The sequence below is a fragment of the Amphiprion ocellaris genome, chromosome 19 (genome assembly GCF_022539595.1).
Source record: "Amphiprion ocellaris isolate individual 3 ecotype Okinawa chromosome 19, ASM2253959v1, whole genome shotgun sequence".
NCBI classification, from domain to species: domain Eukaryota; kingdom Metazoa; phylum Chordata; class Actinopteri; family Pomacentridae; genus Amphiprion; species Amphiprion ocellaris.
The window spans coordinates 25,406,748-25,418,594 of record NC_072784.1 but is presented as its reverse complement, the minus strand read 5'-3'; the positions used below and the strand labels follow the sequence as shown (position 1 = coordinate 25,418,594).

The 11,847-nt window shown below is 35.9% G+C and overlaps 2 gene segments (V, D, J or C); both read left to right on the top strand.

Moving 5' to 3' along the window:
- Positions 1 to 2,014: 2,014 nt before the first annotated feature.
- Positions 2,015 to 2,699, top strand: LOC111586138 (Ig heavy chain V region PJ14-like). The segment is given in 2 exon segments: positions 2,015 to 2,090; positions 2,187 to 2,699. Coding segments are annotated over 2 exon segments (360 nt in total).
- A 931-nt stretch (positions 2,700 to 3,630) lies between these two features.
- Positions 3,631 to 4,117, top strand: LOC129347614 (Ig heavy chain V region 6.96-like). The segment is given in 2 exon segments: positions 3,631 to 3,690; positions 3,779 to 4,117. Coding segments are annotated over 2 exon segments (363 nt in total).
- Positions 4,118 to 11,847: the final 7,730 nt, after the last annotated feature.

Genomic DNA, 11,847 nt, shown 5'->3' with positions numbered 1-11,847 from the left:
AACTAATGTCTAAATATTGTGGGGGGTGAGACTATTCAACAGAGACCCATTATAATACATTTTGATCAACATGACATAAACAATTAATGGAGGAAACAGCAGAGAATTGTACAGAATCATTTGCATGGATGAACCAAAGCATTTGCAACTTTTTCAACGAAATGAAAAACTGTTTTTTGATGTGCACAAGTGACACAATGATGTGAAGATTGAACAAGTAGTTTTGAGAATTTGAATTCTGATGTAAGAAATGAACCAAAGCAACTGAAAAAAACTGTAATGTAAGAAAGAGGACAAGATGCCAAATTAAACCTCAGTTGACAATATAAACTGGGAAACATCTATAAATCAAATGTATTTGGGAGGAATCAAACCTTGAATTGAACTACCGTAACTGTCCAAGTTCAACATATATGACAAAAATGAAGGCCAAGCCCACTTCATCACTGTTCTTCCTGTGAGGAGGAGTCAATGCAAAGCATCTTCATCCAACTTGTGTGACTGCAGTGAGGATGACAGAGACTAGTGGACACACAGTTTAACATGATGGACTTGAGGACACCATTGTTGATTCTGACCATTTTGTGGGCAGGTGAAGACTTTCACTGATGCTGGTTTGATCATCTGTCCTCACAAAGTTACCAGTTTACAACAAGTGGCTGTTTTCTTGTTTGTCTCTGCAGGTGTTGATGGTCAGACTCTGACTCAATCTGAATCAGTCATTAAAAGACCTGGAGAATCCCACAAACTGACCTGTACAGGTTCTGGATATACCTTTGGTGACCACAGCATGGACTGGGTCAGACAGGCTCCTGGAAAAGGACTGGAGTGGGTTGCTTATATCAGATATGACAGTGCTAACATCTACTACTCTCAGTCAGTTCAAGGCAGGTTCACCATCTCCAGAGACAACACCTTACAGCAGGTGTATCTGCAGATGAACAGTCTGAAGACTGAAGATTCTGCTGTTTATTATTGTGCTCGACACCCACAGTGACTGAAGTTGGTTGAACAGCTGCACAAAACCTACAGCACTTATTTCTACTTTAGCTCCTGAGGTAGAATTATAGTTTATCTTCAATTGGAGAGGTTTCCAATGAAAATAGAAAAAGCTGCAATAATCATTGAACCAAAATAAAAAGCATGTAAGTATAATAATTACATGACATTGAAGGAAAAATGCTGCAATAAGCTGAAATCACTGACATTGGAATGAAACAGCAGAATAAAAGGCACAACAACCCAAATACAGGAATAGTTATGTGAAATGAGTGAGCCACAATAAAAAAAAGTGTAAATTAATGCAGCAGTTTCTTTATTAAAGACATTAGAGGCCAGTGTGTGAGTTCCTCTTTTCTGTCTCACTACAAAAAGACAAACATATCTGCTGTTCTCACTGATTTTAACTGAATGACACTGAATCATGGACTAATTTAACCCTTTGACGCCTATTGTCACCAATTCGCAACATACCACTTTCATTCACACTGCAGCTGAGATAGCATATCCATTCCCCCAATGCCGGTTTGTGCATATTCAATACGTACCTCGGAACCTTTTGTAAACACTGGTTTCTCATAGGACGTAGGATGATATATCTGTTACTATTATATATCTGTTCAATGTGTAATAGACAAATTAACAAGCTCCACTTATTTTAGCATCAGCTGGAAAGCAAAAACACACAAAAAATATTTTTTGATTTAATTGTAAATAAATTCAGGCGTCACAGGGTTAAAGATTTGTACAGACTTCAAACATGTTTTTCACTTCTCAATCAGCTGCACCATAAATGTGTCTTTCAGATAAAGTTAATGCACACTTTCCTCCTTTATCTCACAGATGAAAATGATGTGAAAAATAGATGGTCCATTAGAGGCTATGCTAAATGTTCTAATGTGGTCACTCCAGAAGACACACTGTTTACACCTGATTTACATATAATTTATTCAACAATATGCAAATAAAGCTCACATAAAAGGAAGTGTGTGTTTCTGTGTCAGTGAGAGGAAACCAGAGCTCACATCAGTTGAGCTCCAACATCAACATGTTCTCTGCAGCTCTGATTCTGCTGCTGGCTGCTGGATCCTGTGAGGAGCTTTCACTGGATTCACACTCATCAACACATTACAAACACTCAGTAATATGATGAATGCTGGAGATAATGTTGGTTTGTGTCTCCACAGGTGTGAACAGTATTGATCTCATCCAGCCAGACTCAATGCTTGTGCAGCCTGGACAGACTCTGACCATCACCTGTCTACTGTCTGGTTATTCTGTGACTGATAGCAGCTATGGAACAGGTTGGATCAGACAGCGTGAAGGAAAACCAATGGACTGGATTTTCCATATGTGGGGTAGTGGTACACTTCGGCAAAATGATGCCCTGAAGAACAAGTTCAGTTACAGCAGAGACTCTTCTGCAGAAACAGTGACAATAACAGGACAGAACCTGCAGCCTGAAGACTCTGCTGTGTATTACTGTGCCAGAGACACACAGTGACACAAATGATCAGTAGACCTGAACAAAAACCCCTCAGAGCCTGAACACTGTAACATGAAGCCACCAGAGGAGGAGCCCTCAGACCAGGAATGGATTCAGACCAGTTCACTGTTAAAGAAAGTAGCAGCTTATTTATCAATGAAAGTGTAAAACAAGAAAGAACAAGACAATTAGAGAGCAGGATTTTCACTACTTTGTACATAAAAAAAGACACATAAATGATAAATGCAGCTTTTATTCTGTATCTTCTTTTTTCATTTTCACCACTTTGAATACAGTGTATGAGGACAGACGAGCTCTAATCACTTTGACAACATCATATGTCCTGTAAAGTTCTGATACAGCTGCTGGCAGCTGGATCTCTTGAGGATTTGAAAATTTATGTCATGTAATGCAAACACTTTATATTAATTTCTACTTTAAAAATTACTTTTTATCATGACTGTTATGAACAAAACTTAATATAACTTGTGTAACTTTAAAACTCCATCCTGTCTGTGACAACAAAACATTGTTTGTTAGCTTTACACAAAGTAACATGCTTTATATTTCTCTCGCTTTTATTGACTCAAAAGTATGTTTTCATGGCATTAGTTTATTGGGGATTTGCATGTATTTTCCCCAAACCTATGATTAAAGCCTAAACATTCGTCTCAACATTTTTCTTCACTTTAGTTCCTGCTGAAATGTTCTTCTCTCTGCTGTACTGAACATGTTAGGACTTACTGTCAGTATAAAATCACCAGTATTACATTTATGTTACAGAGCTCGTTACAGAAAGATGTCACTTGTTAGTTTATTATGATAGAATAAAAATATTCATGTTGGAGGTATTTTAGAATTAAAACTAGTAGATAAACTGCTATATTTACATACAGACTGTCCTTCAAATTGAAGGACCACTAACTAAATGTATTTGTCAACCTTATGTACAAATGAAAGTGAACATTGAGACAAGACTTTTGCAGGAATGACTTTTATACAGCAAATTGATTCTGCTGTTTCAGTGAATAAAAGCCAAATCAGTGATAGTTAAATATTGTCCTTCCTGTGAGGAGGAGTCCATGCAAAACACAAATGTCTTCTACTTATGTGACTGCAGTGAGGATGACAGAGAACAGTGGACTCACAGTTTAACATGATGGATTGTAGGACAGCTCTGCTGCTGTTAACTCTCTGCTGGACAGGTGAACATTTTCACTCATATTGATCTGACAGCTTTTCATTTGTGCCACCAGTTTACTACATTACATGCATTGTTTTCTGGTTTAACAGGTGTTGATGGTCAGACTCTGACAGAATCTGGATCAGCAGTTAAAAGACCTGGAGAATCCCACAAACTGACCTGTACAACCTCTGGATTCACATTCAGCAGCTATTATATGGCCTGGATCAGACAGGCTCCTGGTAAAGGACTGGAGTGGATCACTTACATTAGCAGCAGTGGTAGCAGCAAATATTACTCTCAGTCAGTTCAAGGCAGGTTCACCATCTCCAGAGACAACAACGTACAGCAGCTGTATCTGCAGATGAACAGTTTGAAGACTGAAGATTCTGCTGTTTATTATTGTGCTCGAGACACACAGTGACTGAAGTTGTGTTAGCAGCTGCACAAAAACCTGCAGTAGTCGTCTCTTGATAAGTTAACATATTTTTATGTTTAAATCTTTATCTAAACATATTTTTAAACATTTTTTGTCATTTTTTCTTATTGTATATTTTAGTTTACTTTTATAGTAATAGTTTACCTGATTTTGCATTTTAATTTACATGGATGTATTCATTTACATTTTATCACTCTATACAATTTCCTCAATAAAGTTTATTTTTAATATTAAAATCAATGATTACAGAAGTTGTTGCTGTTTATTATTGCATGTAACGCTCACATTAACTGCAACTTTTTGGGCAGCTGTACAAAATCCTACATTGGTCTGATCCCCCAATAATTCATCATATGTTCGCTTTTTCTCCATTTCATCATATTAAATCTGTCTTATTGTAAAGAGTTTATCAACAATAAATCAAACAATGATCTTACCATGATCACTTCTTCATAAACATGGCAAAACAATAATCCATCTTCTATAATTACAATACCTTTTTTTTAATGTCAATTTTTTTTGCTCATTTTTAACTAACAATTTACGGTTTTAAAGGTTTATTCCACCCAAAATACAATTTATTACAATAATAATGATAACTTGGTTGCTAAGACTTGTATTCAGACATATTGTGTAATTATCATACTTATGTCATTATCAGGTAAAATCATAATGGAGTCATCTGTTGTGGCCTCTGTGGTCTCTAGATCTCAAACAGGACGGTTTGAAAGGTTGGAAAGAGGCAAAACACAAGGATAACTTTGGAGGCAGATATATTTATTTAATACAATAATAAGTCAATTAAAGCAACAACACTCCCTCCTCTACACACAAAAACGTACATTAGTCTAGTGAATCTCTGATGTCTTTGCCTCCTGAGAAACACACAGTGACAGACATTAACATGTGTGAATAGACATGGCTTTGATACATCTGATAAACTCTACAAACTATATTTTATTTTAAACAGTTTTAACAAAGTTGAGCACCACAATGGTCAGTGGTAGTTTTAGCAGCATGTGGTGCTTCTGTTCAACATGTGTTGGTCCTGAGAGTGCAGCCTCCTGCTCTGCAGACATACCAGACTCAACCCAACACAAGTCAGAAAAGTCACATCATACTCCCATCTGGTGGTTTCTAGCAGCTTTGTGAAGATGAAGTGATGAATCACCAGTTTTGTGGCAGACCATGGAAGCAATGAATACAAACAAGAACTTTTTAAGACATGTAAATTCTTTCTTAGACTGTATTTGCATTTACAGCCTGCTTCATGTCTGAAAAACTGATAAACTTCTGCAGCACCAGAGGCCTTCTGGTTCTGCAGTGACTGAATGTGAGCTTGAAGATGGACTAAACAAGCTGGAAATCTGAGTTTGTGCTGCCCTCTGCAGGACTTTATTTAGACATCACAGCACAGCATTGTGTGGAGCTGTATGATAATCAGGCTGGACGGTGGCTTGGTGGTTAGCAGTTTCACCTTGTAGCTAGAAAATCCCCAGTTTGCATGCTGGCTTTCCTGGGATCTTTCTGCATGGAGTTTGCATGTTCTCCCTGTTCATGTGTGGGTTTTCTCCGGGTTCTCCAGCTTCCTCCCACAGTCAGAAAACATGCTGAGGTTAATTGGTGATTCGAAATTGTCCGTAGGTGTGATTGTTTGATTGTGATTGTCTGTACATGTAGCCCTATGATAGACTGGTGACCTGTCCAGGGTGTATAAGTCAGCTGGGACAGACTCCAGCCCCCTGCGACCCTAATAAGGATTAAACCTTGTACAGATAGCAGATGGATGATCACTGACAGGTGAAGAACATCGATCATCTTGTCATAACGCAACGCTCTGCTGGGAAACCTTGAGTTTTGACATTTATGTGGATGTTTGACATGTTCCACCCACCTAAACATTGCAGGTCAAGCAACCCCCCACCCTTCATGGCAACAGCAGTCCTTGATGCCAGTTTCCTCCCTCAGCAGGTCAATGCACCCCGACACACCACAAAAACTGCTCAGGAGTGACCTGGGGAACATGACAGAGGTAAAGTGTTCAAGTTCCACACTCCCCAGATCCAGATCTTACTGAGAATCTGCTGGATGTGCCAGGATCAGCCTGATCTAGGTAGATCCCATCCTGCAACCCACAGGATCCACAGAATTCACTGCCACCATCCTGGTGCTACAGGACATCTCCAGAGGTCCTGAGTCCACGTCCCACTGGGTCAGAGGAGGTTTAGCAGCACAAAGGAGACCAACACAGTATTAATGTTATCCCTGATGGGTGTATTTCTGGGCCTTCTTATAGGGGTCAGTGTTGTCATGTTTTTATTTCATGTAAGGTTTGCTGTTGGTATTTTAAAGAGCTTCATTTCTGGGATTTGTGAGGGATTAACAGAGAAGATTCACTCTGATGCTGAAATAAAAAACTCACAAATAAGTTCAAGAATATTTACTGAATACATGATTCAGCCAGAACTAATAGCAACAACAAAAAAGAAGAAATGAAATATGCATTTATTTCCCTTCATATTAATAATTATGGCATTAAAAGGCATTAAAAAGCACAAACCCAACACTGAAACTACAAGATGACCGTCTCTGTTTCATATTTGTGCTGATTTTTTTTTTCAACAAAAGATATTTTGCTTGTCATAAAGCAGTTTCAGGGGTTTAGGGAATCTCTCTATTAGTATGATGTTTAGAAATGTTCACATTTTTTGCTCATAATTGCCGTCAGCTTCATCAGAGGTTTTAAGAAATGTAATCAAATCCTCTTTATTAAATAAATACTTTTTTAACTACAGGGAACTTCCCCCTGTTTTTTGTTTTTTAAATTCATCTTTTTGTCAGATAATAGTGCAGTGAGGTTTTGGTTCATGTGGCCTCTGATAGATGGAGTTAAACACCGTAAAAAAGCAGCAATGTTGTAAAATTCATCTCATCAGAATTTTCTTGCTAATTGTAAAACAAAAACTCTTAAATACTATTAAACTCTTAATTTCCAATTATGTAAAATTAATTCAAAATAAATTAAATCTTTCTTTTGTAACTTTTGCAGTCACTAAAGTTAATGTTGGTTCATGATTTTAATACAGAGTTAAACGATGGATGTCAAAAAATTCAGTATATGATGTAGCTTTTAACTAAACCTGACAAACAAAACCACAAGGAAGCACACAAATATGAATCATTATCAGTCAAGTTACTAAAAGACTTTTCAATATGTTGCATATTTTTAAAAACAAATATGTGAAAACATGAAAAAAAGTTAAAGACTGTTTCTACAGTACCTTATTTTTTCTTCACTGAGGAGATGAATGGCTGCTGTTTAAGGGAAGGATCCTAACTCTGCTGTGGGTTTTTGTACTGTGATGTTTCACTGTGTCTATAGCGGCTACAGCCACAGTGATTCACACAGTTACAAAAACCTCTCGAGTCAAACAACATCTTTTTAATTATAAATACAACATGTACATATGCAAGACACAGACCTTTAGTAATACACAGACAGACTGCAACATATAGCATCTAACAAACCCTAAAAAATGTAAGATTATGTGCTAAAAAAGGTTTTTATGCCATAAATTGAAGCTGTGTAAACACTATGGACATCTACAGATTCGCCTTTAATAAAATACAGTTAAACCAAATAAAAATATTATATATTAGGTACTTTATATACAAAATAAAAGACTGAATGGGTGGTTTTATTACTGGTATATCTATTGGAAGCTCTATTGCTACATCTTCACTGTAAAAATAAATATGTGCGGATGTGTATGTTTACAGGTGTGTGTGTATATATATATATATATATATATACATTTATATGTTTATGTGTGTGTATATATATTTATATATACATATTTATATATTTGTATAGTTTGTTTACATGTATATATTGAAATAGTTTTTTAGAAAAAATTTGTTTGTTTTTGTATCTATCAGTCTGATGGTGAGCTTGTTGCACCAGAATTTCAGTCATAATGCGCACCAACTAGTGTATGTTCTGGCTGACAATAAAGTGGCTATTCTATTCTATTCTTCTATTCTATTCTATTACTGTGCATGAAAAAATATGAACACAAAATCTTTTATCTTTAATTCAAACAAGGTCAGTGTCATCTCTCCATTGCACAGCGCTTTTTGAAACATTTATTATTACCTACTCTTGTTTTTTTCTCTAATATATACAACATTATTGTTATTCCTAAATAAATAAACATTAAAAAAAAAGCAGTTACCAGCAAATATTTTTACTCCCTTTCACATGACACAATCTCTAGATTACTAAACTACACAAACACTGAGGTTTAAGGTAAAGACATGTGTGCAGCTTGTTAGTCTGAGTGCAGGGAGGAGTTTTTGTGCAGAGTTGTATCACAGTGCACTATAACAACCACAGCGATACATCCTGTGACAAAAACCTCCTCACTGTCACAGGACAAAACACGAGCAAACCCCTATAAATGGAAATGAAAATCAATCTAGACAAGTTCTGACTGTCAGACTTAAATTGTTAATGTCATAAATTGCACATATCTATTTATTTCACAGTCTGACTTTTAATTTTAACCTTTCCATCCGAGATATTTTGTGTTGTTGAAACCCATGCAACAAACAAACATACACAGTTATACAACATTCTTTGCATTATGTAACTTAATCTGAAAAAAAAACATATTATTATGTGAACTTCGGAGTAATTTTATTTATACATCCATTAAAAATAATCTGAAAAGTAGTTTTTGAAAAGTGCCTTCAAAAATGTCAAAGAAGAGCCAATAATTCTTTTTTTCATTTTATCCCAACCCAACAATTTTTCCAACTTCTTTTGTATTATTCTGCCTTACAAGTGTTTTTGTGGTTTCTTCCTTATAATAAAAATATTTTGGTTTGATAGTTGCATAATGGAAAGAAAGAAGTCGTATCTTTCTGTCTGTTGATTAACAATCTAATTAGTTTTAAATGTGATTTAGAATTAGGAATAATTGGAATCCAAAAGTTGAAATTAAACTCAAACTAAGAACAAATAGATACAGTTTCCTGGCAGCGTCTGCTGACTGCCTGCAGGACTAAATAAAACAGTGATGCAGTATTTCAGGCTCAGGTTTTTGTATGAGGGTGTGCCACAGTGTACAACTGGGACCACTATGATAAATAGCAATACAAAAACTGATCCTGAACTGAAGCACAAAGTCTGAAGGAAAAGCAACAAAAAAGGTAATTTATCCAAATGCACAAAGAAACATTATATTCAACAGAATACATTTGATGAAAATTTGCCCTTTCTTTTAATTGTAAACTAAAAACATCAAGGATAAAACATAACATCTGTTTCTTTTTTCGCTAATATATTTACCGTCAATGTATTTTAAGTGGTTAAATTTGAGGCTCCTATATGCAGCTCACATATTCCAGTTGACCTTGTTTTACTCTGCAGTTTTTTTTTTTTTATTTAGAGCAAATTAAGGTTTTACTGCACAATGACCTGAAACTTTTTCTGTTTTTGTTTCCTATGATCGTACCTGTGAAGCCTCTTTCAGGAGTGAGATTATTATTTAATAAGCAATAATCATTGAACTGCTGATTCCTTCCACAGGCTCATTTGAGCAGGTTTACAAGCTAAAATTGCTGCATTTGTGCATCATAACCTCCAGTGTGCAGGCTGATGTTTTTGTATGAGGTTGAACCACGGTGTACTACGGCGGCCACAGTGATACGTCCCAATACAAAAACCTCATTCCACTGAGAAACACAGAAAAATAAGTCAGTAAAACTTTTCTCTGCTGAACGAAAATGTGCTGAGGAAAAACAAACATGTTTAAAGGTTGAAAATAGAATTTCTGACTTTAAGGTTTGTGTTAGAATACAAGTTTAAAAGTGACAGTTTCGTGAGCATAGAAGTTAGTTATTAGTAAAATAAATAAAAGAATCACCAAACTTTCCACAGGTGTGAGTTCAACAACAATCCAGTAGGAAGAATACAAATATAAACGTCTAAATATTCCTGCTGAACACAAACCGTGCTCTACTTCCCTCACAGGTTTTTGTCACAGTGTGAGTCACTGTGTGGGGTGGCAGCCACAGTGTTACACAGCAATACAAAAACCTTTGCCACATCCCCACAGTGTCTGCACCTTATAAAAAAGAGAATATTTCACAAAACCTCTCAGATCTATTAGAAAATAAAGAAACATGACAGTTGGTGGAGGGATAAATAGTACTTGTGCTGTATTTTATTATTTTTTAAATCGGTTTTAATCCTTAAAATATGCAAAACATGACACCAAAAAAATTTCCTTCATAATTTTAGTAGCCACTGATCATGTAAACTTTGGGCTGTGTGAAATGCAGGAAAACTCTGGAGCATAACTTCAAAACCTCGCAAATACAACTTTATGTGTTCACTGTAACTGCAAAAAAGCACAAGCACACAAAACACTTGATAAACTTACCATTAATCCATGTAATTTCATTTAAAAATGGTACAAACCTTGGTTATTACAATCCCACAAGGTGTTTTATTTAATCTTTAATTCATTAAAGAACAGGAAAAATGTTCCTTTTGCAAATGCAAAGAAGAGAATGGCAACAGAGGCTGTTTGTACTGTAAATAAAAGCTGTAACTACAGTGTATGTGGGACATACTGGATTCTGAGCCTTCATTAAACCAACACAAAAAATATATAATATTCTGTTGTTGTCAATAAGGCAATGAAGCACCACCTTTAACCAAACCAAGCTTTAACCAACTTTTTGCATGTCAATTCTTTATCACAAATAAATCATGTCAATATGTTTTGTCCATGTTGCAGTTTTATGCTGAACTGAGCACATAAATAGAAGCATTTATGGTTTTATTGCTTCTATAATGAAGCCATTTTTAGGAATATATGCAAAATTTGAGTCAAAAATTTACAATGAATGGAATAAAGTTGCTGGAAAACACAACAACCCTCTCCATTAATGATGTCCCTGCACCAGAACCAGACTGTATGTGGTGTTAAAACACAACCTGCATTCAGTGAAGATGTCTAGTACTGCTATGAGTCCAATAGGATGCAGAATGCTTCATTTATGCTGCATCAAACTGACACAAACGCAAATATTAGAACATGTTTAGTAACATCAGTGCCAATGATTCACTGTATTATTGCTGTTAATTGTATTAATTGTCTCTTGTAATTGGGAGGAAGTAAAAAATTGACATTTTATATCCACTAATTACAACAGTATATTATGATTCTGCTGGAATTTTTATAATTTTACTGTGGTCCAGTAATGAGACACGGAGGTTTTTAGTATTTCAAAATTCTCCGACATGTCTGTGGCCTAAAAGGTGAACTAAAAACTAAACTTTAAGGCATGTGCACAGTGTGCAGGGTGGAGTTTTTGTACAAGGTTGAATCACTGTGCAGAGTAGCGGCCACAGTGATACATCCTGTGACAAAAACCTCCTTCCACTGGGAAGATATGTGATGCTGCGACAGAAAACAGGATGCTGAGACGTGCGTGCAACAAAACTTTCGTATGAAAACCAGAGATGATAAAGATTGACAACAAGGCTGCAGGCAAGATGAGTTCAAAAATACGATAAAGTAAGGATCATGTAAATATGCATGAGGTAAAAGAGTTTGCAGCAAGTCTTAGGGATAGGAGGAGTTGTACGTATGTACAGTGGAGCTTTGAAATAAATGCTAACATTAGCATTTAAACACTAAAACACTAACGTTGTTGTACATGTGT